The 20,660-nt window shown below is 41.8% G+C and overlaps 1 protein-coding gene across 1 annotated transcript in view; it reads right to left on the bottom strand.

Annotated features, from left to right (window-relative positions):
- Nucleotides 1–19,037, bottom strand: part of nr3c2 (nuclear receptor subfamily 3, group C, member 2) — an 82,870-nt gene extending 63,833 nt beyond the window's left edge. The window contains exons 1-2 of the mRNA XM_061679417.1: nt 18,744–19,037; nt 15,291–16,982 (exon numbers count right to left, since the gene is read on the bottom strand). Of these exons, the coding sequence (XP_061535401.1) occupies nt 15,291–16,963 (1,673 nt within the window). The 5' untranslated portion in view covers nt 16,964–16,982; nt 18,744–19,037. The remainder of the gene's footprint in view (nt 1–15,290; nt 16,983–18,743) is intronic.
- Between the last annotated feature and the right edge of the window lie 1,623 nt (nt 19,038–20,660).

The following is a 20,660-nucleotide window of genomic DNA, read 5'->3' as shown; positions in this document are numbered from 1 at the left end:
ATGTCGATGCTATCGCTAATGATATTGCAAAGAGGGTTTGCGGGTACTCCCAGAGACAGTAAATCAATATTAATGATAATTAGGGCAAAGTTTTGCAAGTGTGTGTATCCTACGGAAAATGTATGTATTATAGCGGCCCTGAACATGACTGCCCCAAACTGACTCAGTAGCAGACCCTGGAAAGTAAAAAAAAGTCATATTTCAAAGTTAAAATTAACCCCCGACACCAGTTTGACTGATCGACATGATATTTGGTGGACGTCTGACCCTAGTGAGGATCAGCGGTACGGAAAATGAATGAATGTCTGTTATCACCGGACACATAAAACTCAAGGACCCATGCCCAAATTAAACAGGAAGTTGGCTATTTTGGTTTGAAGCAGCCATTTTGGGGGAATTTCAGGGCTCATACTTTGACAAACTCCAACTAGGGATTTTAACCAAACGAGCTATGTACTCGACAGATGGGAAATGCTAAAATGCAAAAACTGTTTTGCCTACGCTGTCTAATGTGGCCTGTTTATCGCTACTCTTTGAAATGGTAATACTAACCCAAAAAACTCAATAACCGACAGATGGGTGAATGGGATTTGATCTGTAGAACTACAGACACTAGATAGACTAGAAACCTTTAGCTGCGCCTGCTCACCATCTCTGGCCGCCATCCAGCTTATCGACACGGTGTGTCGATAAGCTTCTCCACAGAAGCAAGAATCTACATAGTTCAGGGAAAACCGGTTCTACCGTGGCGCCCGCAAGCCACAAGATTTGCATGCTGTGTAACACTGAACTGGTGATTTGTAACCCAACGCGCCACATGCCTGCTTTTCTCTCTGTGATCACACCGAACGTGAGGTATAATTTTTCCCACGAGACAACAAAAGGGCAACATGATGCCACGTTTAAATATTAAGGCCAAGGGGATTATGTTACGGTGGCCGACTGGTTAGAGCGTCAGCCTCACAGTTCTGAGGACCCGGGTTCAATCCCCGGCCCCGCCTGTGTGGAGTTTGCATGTTCTCCCCGTGCCTGCGTGGGTTTTCTCCGGGCACTCCGGTTTCCTCCCACATCCCAAAAAACATGCATAAATTGGAGACTCTAAATTGCCCGTAGGTGTGAATGTGAGTACGGATGGTTGTTTGTTTGTATGTGCCCTGCGATTGGCTGGCAACCAGTTCAGGGTGTACCCCGCCTCCTGCCCGATGACAGCTGAGATAGGCTCCAGCACTCCCGCGACCCGAGTGAGGAGAAGCGGCTCAGAAAATGGATGGATGGATGGATTATGTTACATTGAACTTTAGTGAGGCATTCCTGTCAAACCAAAACTTGGCAAGATGAGAAAAAAATCCCATTTAGGGTTTCTTTAATTGCCCTCCTCTCAGAGCCGACAAAGTGCAAAATGTCATTTATTATTCATAAATACGAGTATTGTTCCCCACCAGGTGAACTTGGAGGATTGAGTGGATTCATATATTTTGCAGCCGTGTTCATCCTCGCAAAAAAAAATTACTTTGCAAATTTACGACATTTCAACCATGTGTATTCAACAACTCAGCAATGTTTTGATTATTACAGTATTAATAAATATGAGTATTTGGATAGAATGGATTCATAGTTGAGCATCCACAACACAAAATTTTGCAGCGGTTTTTATCCTGGCAGAAATCTATGTTGTGGGTGTTTTTTGGAACGTCAGCTTCCAAAGACAGTTTCACTTAGCAACACGATGTTTGGCAAACATCTCGATCACGAGTGGACCCATCCCCCCCCCCCCCGCCCCTCCCCAAAAAAATACAATAAAAATAATAATCTCAAAACACAAGAAGTCAGCCAGTTTTGGTATAAAGGGGCCTTTTCAAAGACTGCATTGTAATTATTATTATTTTCTTTTTTTTCTTTTGTCTGATGGCAAGCAAACTTCAACCTCGTATACTAGACAAATGGGGGACCAGAAATTGCAAAAGATGTTGGTTTTTATCATTGCATGGAGACATAGCATGACGGCAAAGTTTGATGACTCGGCATAAAACTCAAAACTCAAATAAGTCAACTCTAAAAGGTCTCGCAAACTCACACCCAAAAAAAACCAAAAAAACAAAAAAAACAGGAGCAAAAATTTAAATTGTTGAAAGTTGCCCTGGGTATATTTGTCATTTATACACACGCTAGCCTTAGCCACAAGCTAAGCTAGAGGTTATGACAAACCCATCACAAATGTAGGATCATTTTCAGAGTCTTAGCACCGTGAGATACTAAACCTGGAAGGTACCAAAAACTCAGTCTTGTTTCATTTGTCAACACATGCTGTCTGTTTTCAGTTCAACTTGAAAGCCACGGTGGCAGAAGTGAACCACAACCATGACCGGCCCATCTAATGTGTCACCGAAAATTTGCCTCCGAGCAGAGCAGAATATTAGCGTGCTTGGGTACAATTACATAAAACTCCTGTAATTCATCTCATTGCTATCATAATACTGTAATACTCTACTTGAGAGTTTAAATTGTTCCTTGACGACCAAGCTCCAAACTCAAAAGTACTGGTATATGAAATGGAAATTCCCCATTGAAACCAATTGAAATTCTTTTCCATGTTTTCCAACCCCCAAAAACCGCCACAATGTATTTTGTTATGTGTTGTGTTTTTAAGAATGAAAAATAGCACTATAACTGTTAAAAAAAAAAAAAAAAAAAGCAATACAACATAATAATACAACAGAATGTAAAGGAAAAAAAAGGTTTTATAAAGCGTAATTGCTGTACATTTCGGAGTCACAACAAGTGCTGATTGTGTGCCTTTAAGGCACGGGTGTCAAACTCAAGGCCCACGGGCCACATCTGGCCCACCACATCAGTTTATGTGGCCCGTGAAAGCAAATCATGTGTGTTAACTTCCATGATTCTCTCTCTAGACCGATATTTCAAATTGTCATGTCCTAAATTATAACATATGCGATATTGCAAGCAATTTTGTGTTACCAAACCCATTTTTACAATCACTTGAATAATAATAACAAACTATTATCCTTGACTTCTGATTCCAAAAAGTAGTTCATAGATTTGTTGTGTATGTTTGATAATATGATGAGGCGATCAATCATTTTTATAGTTTCTCTGTCATAACATCCCTCTTGAGAGAAACCGTCACTAGAATGTGGTCTGCGACAAAAATGACTTTGATATTCCTGCTTTAAGGGGCATGGCCTAGTAAGTGACATCAGAAACTGGGCCAGTTAGTCTGCATGTGAGAGTCTCGGGTGTAAGTTGTGGTCTTCTCTTGCTGCTTTGTCTTCCTATTTTGTATTTGTGTTTGACTGTTTGTCCCGTTCAGTAAACGGCTGAAAGTGCATGCGCAGCTCTGACTCTCCTTTAATTTTTTTTCACTTCACTCACATGGCGGTGTATCTGAAGGTCGCACATAAATACAATTTTGGCTCGCAATATAAAGAAACACTCCCCACTGCAAGCTTGGGTGTGTTGGGGAGAGATCCGATCACCTTTTAATTTCTCGTTAATTGCAACAGTTTCCTCGATCTTGCATTTACGTGGTGAGTCATTTTGTGATCTCATTCCTCGCCGCAGTGTCAGCAAAGCAAAACCTGGAGATGCCATCTGATCCTCAGAAGTCTCTTTTTACCTGCTGGCTCAGTTAGTCACCGCGGCTCCCTAAGTGTCCACTAGGAATAACTGGGATTCAGAAAACCACGTTTTCTAGGTCACTAGCTATAAAGGAATTATAGCTTTATGTGCAGGTGTGACAATTTTACATTTTTTTTTTTAAATTTGTCTCTAAATGACCAATAAAAATGAAGGTTTAGGTTACTGCTGCAGTATGTTTGCTTTGTTTGAACAATTGCCCTTACTGTGTATTAATATACAGTACTATATATATATATATATATATATATATATATATATATATATATATATATACTTTATTTAATTTAATTTTTTAAACCAATAATTTTTGTTTTGCTTTCCAAGTTGCTGCTCCGTTTTTGGTTTTAACTGAGAAATGTCACCATTACTTTTTTTGTTTTATTAAATCAGGTGCTGACAACCTTACAAAGGACAATTGTTCCATTTGTTTTTGTGCGGCCAATAAATACAAATTATATTGCGTTGCATTTTTAGGTTTTTACCTTTGGAAAGTCGCTGCTCAGTTTTCTTTTGTTTGAACAGTTGCCTTTACTTTGTTCCATTTTTTGTTCTCGGCTTTCCTTTGTTTTAATATACCAAGTGCCAACAACTTTTAAATGAACAATGAATCTCTCCGTCTACCTTTGGAAGTTGCTGCTCCGTTTCCTTGTTTTAACAAAGCGTCTCAACAAGACAGGAGGCGATCGCTCTCACTTTTGTTTCAATGAACCAAGTGCCGAAAAGAATCCTCCCGAACTGGGGTTTGTGATTGCATATAGATTCCATAAGATGGCAGCAAAGCACTTAAAACAGAGAGGATCATAAAGCATCAACACCATGCATCAAGTATGTACACAATCATGAATCATAAATGACTATTCAGTAGTTAAACTATTCAACACAAACAAATGGAGACGGGGGGGGGAGAGAACACGATCAATGAATTAAACCTAACAACAGCACCGAGATTCCACCAGAAGGTAATACTTGAAATTCGGCCTGAACCCAAAAACTATGAATGGCCGGGATTTTCTGCGAACAAAAACAGATATGTTAAAAAAAAAAATTTGAATATGCTGGGGTTTACTGTACTGTATTTTTCAGTTTCTCACATAATTACTTTCAATCCTATAAGTGACGGTCTAATACGGCCTAAAAGAAATGACATTGAATGCCCATTAAAAGTTTTAATGACGCAGATAAAATGCACCAAAAGGCACACCACCCAAATCTAGGTTGGTGCCTTAAAAGACTCCACACCCTTGAGTATTAATTCAGACCTGCCTCCCATGTACTGTATTTGCCTCTTTTTTTTCCACCACGAATGACTCCGTACTGTTTATTCAGGTGTTTTAATGGTGCCAAATAACTTGAGTCATGGGCAAATGATGGCATGAATGTGTTTAATTGCAGTTGGCAGTGAAACGGTTTCACTCAGCATGTTTCGGAAGCGACGTCCCAAGGCACAAACAGCGAGCGGAGTAAACGTGGGCGCTGTAGCATCAACACTGAGTCAAGCTTTAGTTAAACGTTAAAAAATTAGAGGAGGCGTGATCAATCCGATGGAACTTTTTTGTCTTTGAATGCGTTAAAAACGATGTACACTTCTTTATACACTCTGTTAAAGGGGACATAAAATACATCGGTTTCCACAATTGAACGTGTCTTAATAACCGGCCTCTGACATTCTTTTGTCGAAATAAACGAAGGGTGGATAAAGAATAACGGCTACAACGTAAAAGGAATATCACATTATTTTGTTTAGATTTTTGATAACAAAAAAAATTTAAAATAATAAGCAAATGTTATGTAATGAAAACGAGTGTGAGAATTTTGTTAAATGATGACGTAAAAATTGTTGACTGGTCGTGCATATGTTGAGGAAAAAAATAAAATAATTTGTAATTAAATTATGTCATAATTAAAAAGAATGACAATTTTAATATTTTTGAAATAAAAATAATTTAAATTTAAAAAGAATATGTAATGTAATGAACAAGAATACAACACATTTTAAATAAAAATAAATTATTATTTTTTTAATTATGTAATGTGAATGTAAATGAAAAGAATAAAAAATAAAGAAAAATTTAATTAAAGCAGTAACAGACTAATGGCAGTCATCATCATCATACTTTCACATAAAAAAAGTGGAAGAAAAAGGCACATGAGCCTGTGACTAGTTCAAAGCCAAACATGCGTTTAACGTTACTTAAGTGGGCCGAGTGGATTAAACCAGCAACTCCGGCACCGGACTTGCGTGAAAATCCGGGGCTCTTGTCACAGCGCTATATTTTTTTAGGGAGAGGTTCAAAAGAGGACAAGCATTCACACATGCTGGGAGACCAGCACTCCTATCCCCGCCCACTTCGAACGCCTCGCCAGCCAACAGCGGTTGCACTTTTATGGGGTCCGGCCCGCATTGTGTTTGTTGCTGCTCTCAAGTGAGACTGTTAACGTGACTTTCACTATGTGCATATCGTCGTGTTTAAAAATTTCCTTGTTTGATTGAACACAAAGATAATCAGTCTGCATTCATGGCGGACTACTGAGATGTGAGAATATTTTGGAGGAATTTTGGACAATTTTAAGTTAAACAAGGTCTCTAAACGATGAATCGATTCTCAAAATAGTTAGCCATTAATTTGATAATTTTAATTGATTAGTTGTTGCATTTCCATAAAGAAATATACAATTCTAATGTAATGAAAAATATGATGTTCATTTTTCATGTTAAACTTAAAATAAAGTGATAAACAACATTTTAAAACAATCATAGAATTAAATAGCGACCAATGACAAATATGACTTTTTACAACAATAAATACATTTCAAATTAATGCAATGTCATGAGGAAGAATGTGAGATTTAAAAAATATATAATTGTACAATAATGTTGTTTTTTAACAAGCTAAAATCACCAACAACTGGCCTGGCATGTACAGTATATTACAACCCCAATTCCAATGAAGTTGGGACGTTGTGTTAAACATAAATAAAAACAGAATAAAATCATTTGCAAATCATGTTCGACCTATATTTAATTGAATACACTACAAAGACAAAATATTTAATGTTCAAACTGATAAACTTTATTGTTTTTAGCAAATAATCATTAACTTGGAATTTTATGGCTGCAACACGTTCCAAAAACACTGGGACAGGATCATGTCTATCACCTTATCTTTTAACAACATTCAATAAACGTTTGGGAACTGACGACACTAATTGTTGAAGCTTTGTAGGTGGAATTCTTTCCCATTCTTGTTTGATGTACAGCTTCAGCTGTTCAACAGTCCGGGGTCTCCGTTGTCGTATTTTACGCTTCATAATGCGCCACACATTTTCAATGGGAGGCAGTTCTGGCCTCCAGGCAGGCCAGTCTAGTACCCGCACTCTTTCACTACGAAGCCACGCTGTTGTAACACGTGCAGAAAGTGGTTTGGCACTGTCTTGCTGAAATAAGCGGAGGCGTCCATGAAAAAGACGTTGCTTGGATGGCAGCATATATTTCTCCAAAACCTGTATGTACCTTTCAGCAATAATGGTGCCTTCACAGATGTGTAAGTTACCCATGCCATTGGCACTAACACAGCCCAATACCATCACAGATGCTGGCTTTTGAACTTTGCGTCCATAAACAGTTCGGATGGTTCTTCTCTTCTTTGGCCTGGAGGACACAACGTCCACAATTTCCAAAAACAATTTGAAATGTGGACTCGTCGAACCACAAAACACTTTTCCACTTTGCATCAGTCCATCTTAGTTGAGCGCGGGCACAGAGAAGCCGGCGGCGTTTCTAGGTGTTGTTGATAAATGGCTTTTGCTTTGCATAGTCGAGTTTCAAGTTGCACTTACGGATGTAGCGCCGAACTGTATTTACTGACATTGGTTTTCTGAAGTGTTCCTGAGCCCATGTGGTGATATCCTTTACACATTGATGTCGGTTTTTGATGCAGTGCCGCCTGAGGGATCGAAGGTCACGGGCATTCAATGTTGGTTTTCGGCCTTGCCGCTTACGTGCAGTGATTTCTCCAGATTCTCTGGACCTTTTGATGATATTATGGACCGTAAATGATGAAATCCCTAAATTCCTTGCAATTGTATGTTGAGGAACATTGTCCTTAAACTGTTGGACTATTTTCTCACACACTTGTTCACAAAGAGGTGAACCTCGTCCCATCTTAGCTTGTGAATGACACAATTGACACAACAATGAGCAATTCAGGGAAGCTCCTTTTATACCCAATCATGGCACCCACCTGTTCCCAATTAGCCTGTTCACCTGTGGGATGTTCCAAACAGGTGTTTGATGAGCATTCCTCAACTTTCTCAGTCTTTTTTGCCACCTGTCCCAGCTTTTTTGGAACGTGTTGCAGCCATAAAACTCTTAAGTTAATGATTATTTGCTAAAAACAATCAAGTTTATCAGTTTGAACATTAGATATCTTGTCTTTGTAGTGTATTTAATGAAATATAGGTTGAACATGATTTGCAAATCATTGTATTCTGTTTTTACTTATGTTTAACACAACGTCCCAACTTCATTGGAATTGGGGTTGTACAATGTCTTCATGATTTTTTTGCAGCTCTGTGACAAAAGGGACAAGAATACTGCAAAAAGTGCCTGTGGTTTAATTAACTTAGCCATCAATGCCTGTACTTGCATACTTCTCCTAACACGTGAAAGATGGGGAATATTTCTAGAATTACAAAGATTCAATTGTTTGCCAAGCCAGCGGGGTGATGCGTCACGGCTGTCGGCGCGGCATGAAAAACATCTTTTCACTCCAAAAAGAGTCTTCAATGAGAGAAGCGCTGGCCTCCAGTTGAGCCGGGCTGTGCCCGCCGCGCTAACTATTCATGAGCTCTAGGTGAACACTTCCAAAGTGGGTGAAAAAAAAATAAAAATCACCTCATTCTCTACCGGACTGGACTGCTTGCTCGCAGCCAGTGATTTATTCATGCGCCTGCCTCAACGCGTAACAAGACATTTTCGGAATATTTCTGCAGACTTGGTGGGGGGGGGGCCGCTAGAAATTTAACAACTCCCCTGATGTCACTCTTATTTTACTTTTTTTAATGTATACAGTGAACCCTTGTTTGTCTCAGGGGCCACGTTCCAGACCCACCCGCGATACGTGAAAATCCGCAATATACACATATATCACCCTCTCGCTGTCAAGGAATAACATTACTTTGATGAAACGGGGGGGGAAACTTGCTTGCATGGTTCTCCAAATAAGAGGCGTGGTTGCCTAAAGCTGTTTTTGTCACTCCCCGTTGAAATTTATGATAAAGCCAACACAAAACAAAGTAGAATTCAACACTATATATTTAAACACCAATCCGTATAATTTCGTCTAGTCTGATAGCTTTATGCTAATTTACTGTCTCATGAGAAATGTCATGGATGGTCTAACAGAAATTAGCATGGATGTTACGGTAATTACAGTATAAACCTTCAAACAAATGCTACTTTAACACACATGGAGCAGCAACACATACAAACAGGGCATACAACATTACTTACAGGCATATATTCTCTGTTCTGTGGGAACAATGACTATTTCACGGCTTAATAGGGGATCTTCTCTCCATCTTCCTGCTCTTAATTTTGTTCTAGGCCGTCTCCATATGTAATGGGCCTTGAGACGTCTATTGTGATTTGGCACCATACAAATACAAGTGAATTGAATTAAATTTGGACTTGTATAATGTAAAAACCCATTACAACGATTGCTTGAAAATCTACAATATAGCAATGCCACGAAAGATGAACCGCAATATAGCGGGGGTTCACTGTATCCTGCTTTTGGGGTCCACTTTCCAATTCTTTGGTGAGATAAAATGATGCAACATTATTCGCCTGTCAATAAGTCCTCCCTTCTTGAGGACTAAAATGTCCCCCTCTTATTGAACGTGCGCCAGAGAGACGTCAATTAATTTTAACGGTAATTCTTTGGGAGTCATACCGAGAGGTCGTTGTCAAAATGTATATATGCCATTGATATAAATAACGAGTGAACTGGTAGAGCGTGAGTCATACTTAAAATGTGCCACAATAGAGGTAGCGGCTAGCTTGCTGTCCTTCTCATTACTGTTTGAGGGGGGGGGGGGGGGAGCACGAGCTCTCTGTAATTGAGTCTTCGAGATGCTGGATGAGCTCGTGTTAATCTTTTTTTACCAACGTAAACCTGTGCACTTGTGGAAAATGCAAAACAAAACTGTTTTTGCTCATGTAAAAAGGAACACACAACGAAATTTGAATTGAAATGTAAAAAAAAAATGCATGTTTTTGGAATGTGGGAGGAAGAGATTTGAACCCAGTACCTCAAAAATGTGAGGCATCGTGCTGCTCAGCAACTCAATAGCCATCCATCCATTTTCTATAGCGCTTGTCCTCACTCGGGTCAGGTGAGCTGGAGCCTATCCCAGCTGCGAGGGGGGGTATCATCATCATATCACATCCGGTGTTCTTCAAGGCTCTGTATTTCGCCCACTAATGTATTAATATAATATAAAAGTATTCAAAACAATGTTCAAATACATTTTTTTTTTTTCATTATTTGAAAATGACTTATACTCGGCCAAATTTTGAGTTAAGGATTAAGTGTATGTACCAAATGACTCCATGAGCCACTATGTCTCATTTCACCACCATGAGAATGAAAATAAAGCAATGATTACAGTACATTAAGTATAGCTAAAAAGCTTCACGATGTACCACTAAATTAGTAAAACTTTAACTTCAATTCATTTTTATTTTATCAATTGGGGCGGCACGGTGAACGACTGGTTAGCACATCTGCCTCACAGTTCTGACGACCGGGGTTCAAATCCCGGCCCCAACTGTGTGGAGTTGGCATGTTCTCCCGTGCCTGCGTGGGTGTTCTCCGGGTACTCCGGTTTCCTCCCGCATCACAAAAACACGCATGGTAGATTAATCGAAGATTCTAAATTGCCTGTAGGTAAGAATGTGAGTGCGAATGGTATTTGTTTCCATGTGCCCTGCGATTGGCTGGCGGCCAGTTCAGGGTGTACCCCGCCTCTCGCCCGAAGATAGCTGGGATAGGCTCCAGCACACCCGCGACACTAGTGAGGATAAGCAGTACAGAAAATGGATGGATGGATTTTATCAATTGAATAAATGAACAAATTATGAAATAAAAAATGTATTAAATAATCAAATAACAATGATTAAAAATTTAATAAAAATAAAACTTTAATCTATTAAAATTTTCAGAATAAAACCCAGTGAGAATACACACGTTGAAAAAACAAGCACAACAGAAATATCCATCCATCAATCTTCTTCCAGTTATCCGGTGTCGAGTCGTTTAGCAAGGTAGCCCAGACTTGCCTCTCCCCAGCCACTTCATCAAGCTCTTCCGGGGGGGGATCCCGAGGCGTTCTCAGGCCAGCTGGGAGACGTAGTCTCTCCAGCGTGTCCTTGGTCGTCCGCAGGGTGGAACATCCAGGGGGCCTCCTAAACAGATGCCCGAGCCCCCTCATTTGGCTCCTCTTTATGCGGAAGAGCAGCGGCTCAACTCTTAGACCCCCCTGAATGCTTCTCACCCTATGTCTAAGGGAGAGCCTGCGGAGGGAACTCATTTTGACCACTTGTATCTGCGATCTTGTTCTTTCGGTCACGACCCACAGCTCGTGACCATAGGTCAGGGTAGGACGGTAGATTGACCGATACAGAGTCTGCATGACCGCAGAAACTTGAATTCCTCCACTTGGGGAAGGATCTCTTCCTCGACCGGAGAGGGCACTCCACCCTTTTCCAACTGAGTACCATGGTCTCATATTCGGAGGTTCTGATTCTCATCCCAACCGCTTCACACTCGGACGCGAACCGCTCCAGTGAGAGTTGGAGATTGCAATACCAAGACCACCAAACCAGACCCCCCTCAACGCCTCGGTTTCCCCTCGAAATTCTTTCCATAAAGGTTATGATCAGAATCGGTGACAAAGGGCAGCCTTGGCCGTAGAAATATTACACGATAAAAACAACAGACGAGCGCTCACAATGCACCGCGAGCCCGCTTGTGCGCGCTCAAGCTGTAATTGGAGATTTAGTATCCTGTGGCGTCTGAATTTATCAAATCATTTGTATCCATTCATTTAGCGGAGGAACATACAATTAAAGGCTCATTAGAAAGCTCTCTGGAGTACGCCTTTTCGGCCCTTCGCAGAACATTGAGAGTTGGACAGCATCCAGCGCGAGCCGGTCGCCTTGCTTACTTCCACGCGGCAGACATTATTTCGGAGAAAAGTCTCTGAAGTAGAATGAAAACTTAGTGTCAAAGTGTCAAATTTCTGAGACTTTTGCACCCCAAAAAAAAAAAAAAAAACATTCAATCACTTTCAAACTCATGGTACGTTGAAGTCAATAGACAGACCACCACCACCACCATTTAAAGTGCCTCTGATCAACTCCATCTCAGGTTCAGATGTTGGAGTTGGTTTTATTTTTACAGGGAGGGTTAGATCAAGGGATGTCACCAATCTTTGTCAACTGTGGGCCTCTGAAGACCTTTAAGACTCTTGATTAAGGGCTATACATCCATCCATCCATCCATCCATTTTCTGAGCCGCTTCTCCTCACGAGGGTCGCGGGCGTGCTGGAGCCCATCCCAGCTGTCATCGGGCAGGAGGCGGGGTACACCCCTGAACTGCTTGCCAAATAAATTCAATTCTACTTCCCCTCTTGAAAGGTTTTCTTTTTTTTTTCAATTGAGTAAAGGTATAACCTCTGTATCTCTTCTTTTTACACTTGTATGAGTCTCATGCATGTGTAAAAAGCCTCTTCCCTCATTTTTCGTCATCGAAGGGTAAGTATTTTTGCTTTACATTGTTTCATTATTTAGCAGCAATTTCTTTTTGCAATCTTAAATGCTCCTTCAAACATCTAATGAGGGCTAATGATGCTTTTAGGATGGCCACCTTGACAGCGAAACAGACTTTTACTACTTCTATTATTTCCTATGGGAAAATCTATTCAAATATTTCTCTATTTTGTGATGCGCTTTCAAATACATTGCTCATCTTTTGAATAGGTGCCATCAAACTCAACTCCTTTGCGTTTTCAGTTCAAAGTTCAAACCCCACCACGTAAACGTGATTTTACACCCCTTTGCGGGCATGTGACCTTTGCGTAAAACAAGACAAACGTCCTCCTCTCCTCTCCGGGGTATCATCAGTTAAAATTCAAAGAATGCTCAGATGAGAAGCCATCTTTAATTAAAACCACTTAAAGCGGAAACGAATAGTGAAAGAGGGGGGAAAAGGGAGCCGGGGGATTTTTACTGTATTGACCAAAGCTCTCAGCGGATCAAAGTTTGTAGGGATTTTGAATGGTTACGTAATATTTCTTTTTTAAATGCCAATGAAATATTGGGCCAATGCGCGGTGCAATACAGTAGCAAAGATCTCTGTCTTTCTGTCTGCTCGGAGCACGAAGGCCAACTCTTTTTACCGACATCCTGGCTGACACCGGGGCTAAGCTGGATCTCGTTAGGATTTAAGGTGGCAGCGATCCCGTCAGTGCGGATCGGAACCAAAGTACGAGTCTCGGAATTCCGCCCCCAAAATGGCCTGCGTCAAACCAAGATGGACGACTTTCTAGGCGTGGCATATCTCGGAAATGGTCATCAAACTTCGACCTTATGATCCACCCGCATTAAACGGCGGAAACAGAAAAGCTTCACAATTGAGTGACGCACATCTGTCGAGGGTGCTTCCGATTGGGGCTCATTTTTACGTGTTCCCTTCGTAGGAGTTTCTCGAAGTACTCCCTTTCCAAGAGGCGCACTGAGTGTTATGGGCGCATGTTCGGGACCCCTAAAATCCGTACATTTTCACCAGGATACATGCGCTAGAATCTCTTCATCAACCAATGAATATTTTTTTACTTTATCACAGTTTTACATTCTTATCATTTCGAGTTCACAAGCAACATGTTGGAAGCAGAACTTTGCTGTAGGGGCTGCTCGTACTGCTCTGTTGTTACAGTAGTTTCCTTTCGCCTTGTTCTACAATACAATCAAGCCCCGTCAGTCAGTCTGGCAACAAAAGCACGTCATGAATCGTTCATAATTCATGACGCTGTCAACGCTCTGGCCCGTTAAATCACATATTTTTCCCCCCAGTGAACGCCTCTTGCGCCGGCAAAGCCTGTGATAAAAGGTCAACTCTGTGGTACAGTAGAACACACAGTAGTGAGCGTGAATGCTTTGATCTCGTGCGTGGCCTTCTTCATTTTTAGCCAGCATTTTTTTTTTTTAATAGCGACTGGCTCAAAGTGCCTCATGCTACTGAAGACGACTTCAACAAAGTGAACGGCCTTCTTAAGGGACAACCTGATGGAAATTGAGTCCGATAATTATCTATACAAGACACAAAAATATTATTATTATTAAAACAACACACACACAATCAAAAAAACTTAAAACAAAAAGCACACGTACCACTCAAACTTCACCCAATTTACGGGTGTGTCCTCACGTAGCTATTACGAGAATAAACTCACAATTTTATGTGAATAAAGTCGAAATATTATGAGAAAGTCATAACGCTACAAAGTTGTACTTTATGTGCCTAAAGTTGAAATATGTGAAAAAAGTTCCAAGGTTTTAATATGAGAATAAAGTTGGAATTTTAGATGAATAAAGTTGGGCTTTACAATACAAAAGGTGTAATTTTACAGGTTAAAGTTTTAATATGAAAATAAAGTCATCATTTTATCGGGAAAAAAGTTGTATTGAGATATTTTTAATATGAGAATTAGGTCGTAAAATGAGAAAAAAAATGAGGATTAGAATGTTACGAGAATAACATTTTAATAGGAGAATAAAGTTGTGATTTTAAATGAATGAAATATTGAAATATTACGAGAAATAAATCGGAAATGTTATGTACGGTGGCCTGGAAGTGCAAAACAATATAACAAATTGTGAAACACTTTAACACTTCAGAAAACACAAAAACAAATAAATGAAATATTATGAGGGAAAAGTTGTAAGGTTATGAGAAAATAATTTGGGATGTTACGGGAATTACATCATAATTTGATTTTAAATATTTTATGAAAGACAGTTGTAATGTTGGGGGAATAACGTTATAATTTTTCGTTAATAAAGGTGACATATTTGGGGGAAAAGTCGTATAGTTTCATTTTTAAAAAGTTGAAAATATATTTGTTTTCATTAAAGTGATTATATTACGTGAATGAAGTCAAAATATGACCAAAAAAAGTTGTTGTGTTACGAGAAGAAAGTCAGAATTATGTGTGAATAGTGTAACGAGCCGGGATTTTACAAAGAAAGAAAGAAAACAGTTGAAATATTTTTTTGGGTTTTACGAGATAATGCTTAATATGAGAATAGAGTCATCATTTTACGTGAATGAAGTCAAAATATGAGAAAAAAGTTGCACTGCTACGAGAATGAAGTGGGAATTTTAGATGAATGACGTCATAATATTCTGGAAAAAGACAAGTCGTAATTATACAAGATAACATTGTCGAAGAATCATCATGCAACATGACTGCAGTGTCCCGCCTCTTTAAAAGACAACCATTCCCCGAGTAGCTGATCGTAAAGCTCAAATCCAACCAAACACTGTAAAAGCGTAAATCCATCGCTTACCTCATCATGCCCTCACCGATGCAGTTCTGACCTGGATATCCGTCGCCCCGGGCCGACAGCGACCCCTGCGGCATGCCCGGCCGTGACTTCCACGACTCCATTAACGCCGCCACAGGCGAAATTAGATTCAACAAAGGGTTGGACTGGTCCCGGGCATCGTGCCGCGTGAAGGACATTGTTCCCTGCGCGCCGATCTGGTAGTGGAATGAGTGTCCGCTGGAATTAACTCCGACAATGGCCGACGTGGGCAGGCCGTTGCTCTCCTGGTAGTAGCCGCCGTCGCTGGACTCTTGCTTAACCCCTTTGGACAGGACGTTGTTGGTGAACACATCGGGGTCGTAGTTCCCGTTGAGAGACACCGGGGGTCCTAAGATTCCGGCGAGGCTGTATTCGTCTATGTTATTCCTTAGGGACAAGTAGGTGGTCTCGGACGCGGGGAAGAGGCCGAGCGGTGGAGAGTGGTTGCCGTAGGACTGCGGGTTCATGCACTCGTCATTTTTGTCAGGTTCATTCTTGATTTGCGCGATAAACGGCACGTTGGAGGTGTCGCATTTGGACCCCCCCAAGCACATGCTCCTAAAATCAGTCCCTGGCTCGTTCTTGATGTACTTCACCATGCCCATCTGGTCCAAACCCACGTTGAACACCTCCCCGTCCACCATCTCCGCCTTGGGGAACTCAAAGGTTTTGAAATCGGGCTCGCTGATCAGACCCGTCGCTTCGGGGCTGCGGGTGTCGCCCTGCACCAAACTCAGTTCCCCGGCCGGACTGCATGCCAGGAAGCCTCCCGAGGAAGGGTTCTGCGGGCTCCCGATTGCCACGGCCGGACTGGAGGCGGGGGGCCGCACCGCGTTGGGGCTGGAGACGGACGACCTGACCCTGCAGGACGGCGGGGACCTCACACTAGTCATACGCCGCGGGCTGGACATGGGGGACCTGATGAGGGGCGGCGAGCCCACGGTGCTGGACTCCACGGGACTGCACGCCAATGAATTCTTATGCCTGACGCCGACCGGGGCCGGGTGGCTTACTGGTGAGCACGCTGGGCCGAAACCCGCCGGGGGGCTGGTGGTGGTGGACGACACTGTGTTGTTACCGCCCCCCGGGCTGGAAGTTTGGGGGCTGCCGGACAGCGACGAAGCCAGCATGGAAGCGGAGCTCGCCGGGGTGCCGTCTCCGGGGGCGCCGCCGGGCTGCTGGAACGCAAACCCTTTCGGCTTGGGGCTCTCGGCCGAGCCGCGCTGGCTTTCCTCAAGAGGCCGCCTACATACCGGATACTGCATCTTTCCGGGGCTGGCTGTGCCCCTGTGCTGGCCAAAGGTAAAGTCCGCCTCCCTGGCAGCATTCATGTAAAGCCCCATGGACTCAGCCACGGTTTTGGAAAGCTCCTTGGAGTCCATTTCCGGCTTGGGACCGTGGAGGGAGCTGTTGCTGATATGCGGTAAGCCAAAGTGCTGGTTCGACCGGGGACGAAGCAGCGGCTGCTCCGGCCTCTTACCGCCGCCCTCTTTAGGGTGGGCGACATCGGCATCGGCGATGTCCATCAGGACATCAGCGCCACTCTGGCTGGAGTTCTCAGCGGCACAGCAGAACTCCATGGCACCGGAGATCTGAGACCACCTGTTCTCTGTATCGCTCCCCTCAAAGAGACTTTGGTATCTTTTGGTCTCCATCGCTGGCTCATGGAGTCACCTTGCAAAAAAAAACAAAAAAAAACAGAGAGAGCGAGAGAGTGAGGGTGAGACTCACTCCAACCATGAGGTTTTGATATCAATATTTTTCCAGCCAGAGATTAAACAAATAAAATATTCAAGGTCCAACGGAATGCATGTGGCTGTACATATTGTCTCCAGTACCGTCCGAGTTTTAATATTACAAGAATAAAGTCGGAATTTTGCAAGAATTTCAGAATTTTAGGACAATAATGAACTATATTCAAAATAAAGATTTAATGAGGACGAAATATTACATGATTGAAGTTGGAATGTAACTCAGTGAATCAAATTGTAATATTATGAGAATAAAGTTGTGATATTACAAGAAAAAAGTCGAGATGAGAATTTCTTTTTTTTAATTAAATGTAATATTATGAGATGAAGTTTTAATGAGACTAAAGTCGTAATTCTGTGTGAACTTTTACGAGAAAAAAGTCCTAATTTAAGGTTGCGAGAAAACAATGTAATGGTAAGAAAATAAAGTCCTGACATAAATTGTAGTTTTACAGATCAATGTTTTCAAATTAAAATTATGATGTGATTTTATCTGACCTTAGATTTTACTAGAAATGTTACAACACGAACTTGTGTGCAAATTTGATGTGACTAAAGTTGCCATATTATGGGAACGATACTTTGATATTACAAGAAAAAAAAAAGTTGTAATGTTACTCGAGCATATTTTATTTATGTTGTCGGTTGGGTACAATCGCTCTTTGGTGAATGTTCTGAACTTCTCTTGACACACCTGCCAATGTTGCTCTTCTTCCAGCTCGTTGAACTCGAGACTGAACCGACAGCGCCTCTGGGGGTCACAGCCTAGTACTGCACACGCCGCCATTACTTCCAATACATGAGTAGTCAATTCTAAAGAGCAATCGATGAATCGCTTAATCAAATGATACGTCTAGAGTGGAGCTTTGTAAAATCATCCCTGATTTTAGATACATTTTTTAATGTTAATTAATACAAATAATTGTTTTACTTTTGTACAAAAGAATAATAAACAGCCTGACAGGTGGTAGGTGTCGCGTAAGGGTTAACAACAAGCCGACATGACGTCTCCTGGGCTACTTTAAATCCCAGTCCCGTGCCTCCTTCCTATTGGACGAGCGCTCTCGAAGTCACGCGCCGATTGGCTCGCGACGACTGTCAATCAAAAAGTTGCAAGCCTCGGCGGCCACAACATTGCTGCGACACAAAGTTGGAACGCTTTGTTTTGGTTCGGAAAACGCGACGTGCACACACGGTTTACGTGTAAAAACGTCAAAATAACGACACGTGGGGGTTTATAGAGTTAGGGACGTGGTTTAAAGCTGTCGCTGCGCGTGCATGACAAGTACACCCCCCCCCCCCCCCACCCTTGGATTCTTATTACAATTAAGTCAATAAATGAAAGGGGGGGAAACGCCAAGAGCTGCGTGATTTTTGCATAACAACCGTGTTGATGCCATTTTTTTACATCTTATTTGTCGTTAGGAATGGAGTCACTAAGGCCGCGCAAGATGCCGAACAGGTGCGCGTGAAACTCGTCTACAAAAATTACATTTAAAAAATTCAACTTGCAGCAGGCTCGTGTTTTTTATATATATAATATATATGTATAATGTTCCTGACGTCAAAAAGTTATTAAACGCCTTTCAAGCGGCTGCACGCATACTAAACCTCGAAAAATCTTGCGTAGTTTTTTTTTTTTTTTTTGGTGGAGTGGGGTGGGGGGGGGGGGTCTTTTGCTTACCTTAAAGACGACATTCGATGAGTGGTTGTCAGGTGTTTTGCATCCGCAGGGGCGCGAGGAAAAAACAATTTCTGATAATAGTCATAAATAGGAGTCGCGAAAGAGCGCGTGGTGCATAGTTGCGCCAGTTTTTTGGTTGTTGTTGCTCCCCCACCCCCCACCCCCCCCCTCTCTCCCCTCTCACAGCTCGCCTCGGTAATAATAATAATACTTGTCCTCAGCGCCAGCTTTGCAGCAAAAAGCACAAGCAATGTCGGACAGTGTATCGCTCGGCGTGCTGCTTTGCTTCTCTCGCTCGAGTGGAAGTGGAAGAAGAGGAAGAAGAGGACGAAGAGGAGCGGGGTGGGCGAGCGAGAGAGAGAGAGAGAGAGCGAGAGAGAGGTAGAGGGAGGGAACTCGTGAGTGGGGTTGGGGTGGTGACTGCTCTAACGTGTTGCCCTGCGCCTTTGCTCGACTGTATATCTCAATCTAATAATGAGAAGGGGGAAAAAAAAAAAAGTGATCCAAATGAGATCCGCGTGCACGTGTCCGTGCGCGTGTGTGCGCCCACTCGGTCGTTTGGTTGACAGGCAGGATTTGAGGGCATCATCGTTCGTTTAAGGTCGGTCTGGCTTCATTAAGGGACGGATCCAGTGCGTCACGTGACCTTCCCATTCTCGTACTGTACACAGGAGTCTCTTGTGAACTTCTGAGAGTCACCTGTAACCGGAGCATCCACTAGGTGGCGCACTATTTCAGTAAAACTGACTGGAACCCCACAACCACCCCACCCCCTCCACCCCAACCTGGATTCTTCCAGACTTGACCCAGACTTGCAAATATAGGATAACATAAAGTATTTCCATAATATTATTGTGCATAGTTAGGCCCTGTCATATATATATATATATATCCATCCATCCATCCATCCATTTTCTGAGCCGCTTCTCCTCACGCGGGTAGCGGGAGTCTATCCCAGCTGTCATCGGGCAGGAGGCGGGGTACACCCTGAACTGGTTGCCAGCCACACATATATATATATATATATATATATATATATATATATATATATATATATATATATATATATTAAAAAAAATTATGATGTGATAGATTTTAAAAAACATCAGCTAAGTCCACCACAAAAATTGTTTGATGCAAAAATTTCTCCCCCGAGGCAATAAAAAATATTAATGAAAGCATATTTGCGACGCCTGGAACCAATTTGTGCCACCTGGAACCATTTGGCCATATTTACCGCACGGACATTTGTTGCAGACGGATGCACTGTTGGAGCGTCTGTGAGTGATTTTAACCCACTATTAGACGTGTGATGCACATATAACATGATGTATGAGTGAGTTGAATGGTAGTTAGTGTTTTTTTTTGTTTTGTTTTTTTACCTCAGATGGTAATCGCTAGCGCGCGAACACTAATTGGGAGTGCTAACCATTTAGCAAAGGCTGATTTTGTTCTCTCAAATTCTGCACAGAGGTTATACCATACACTCAGTACCAAGATATGCAGTTTAAGGATAGAAGTCCAGCCCTCATAAATGAGAATAAAATGCATGTTGGTATGTAAAAACATTTCTTTTGGGAGGGTGGGGGTGGTGATTACGCAAGTATTCGATGAAATATCTATAGAATAATCGATTCTAAAAAGATTTGATAGTGACAGCCCAAATAGATCAATAGAAAGGGATAGATAGATAGAGAGATGGATGGATATATTTTAGTTTTTTACTGCTTTAGCTCTTATCTCACATAACCAAGTTTCTTTGTAGGTATGGATACATGTTCCTGCAAAAGACATGAAATTGAGTTTGGGGTGCCTCAAGGGTCAATTTTAGGTCCATTTCTAATTCTTTACATGTTTTCCCTTGGTGACTAGGAAACACGGCATCAGCTTCCACAGTTGCGTAGATGACACACAGCT

Source organism: Phycodurus eques, chromosome 6 (genome assembly GCF_024500275.1).
Source record: "Phycodurus eques isolate BA_2022a chromosome 6, UOR_Pequ_1.1, whole genome shotgun sequence".
NCBI lineage: Eukaryota > Metazoa > Chordata > Actinopteri > Syngnathiformes > Syngnathidae > Phycodurus > Phycodurus eques.
The sequence above is the reverse complement of the archived record's forward strand: the minus strand, read 5'-3'. Positions and strand labels throughout refer to the sequence as shown.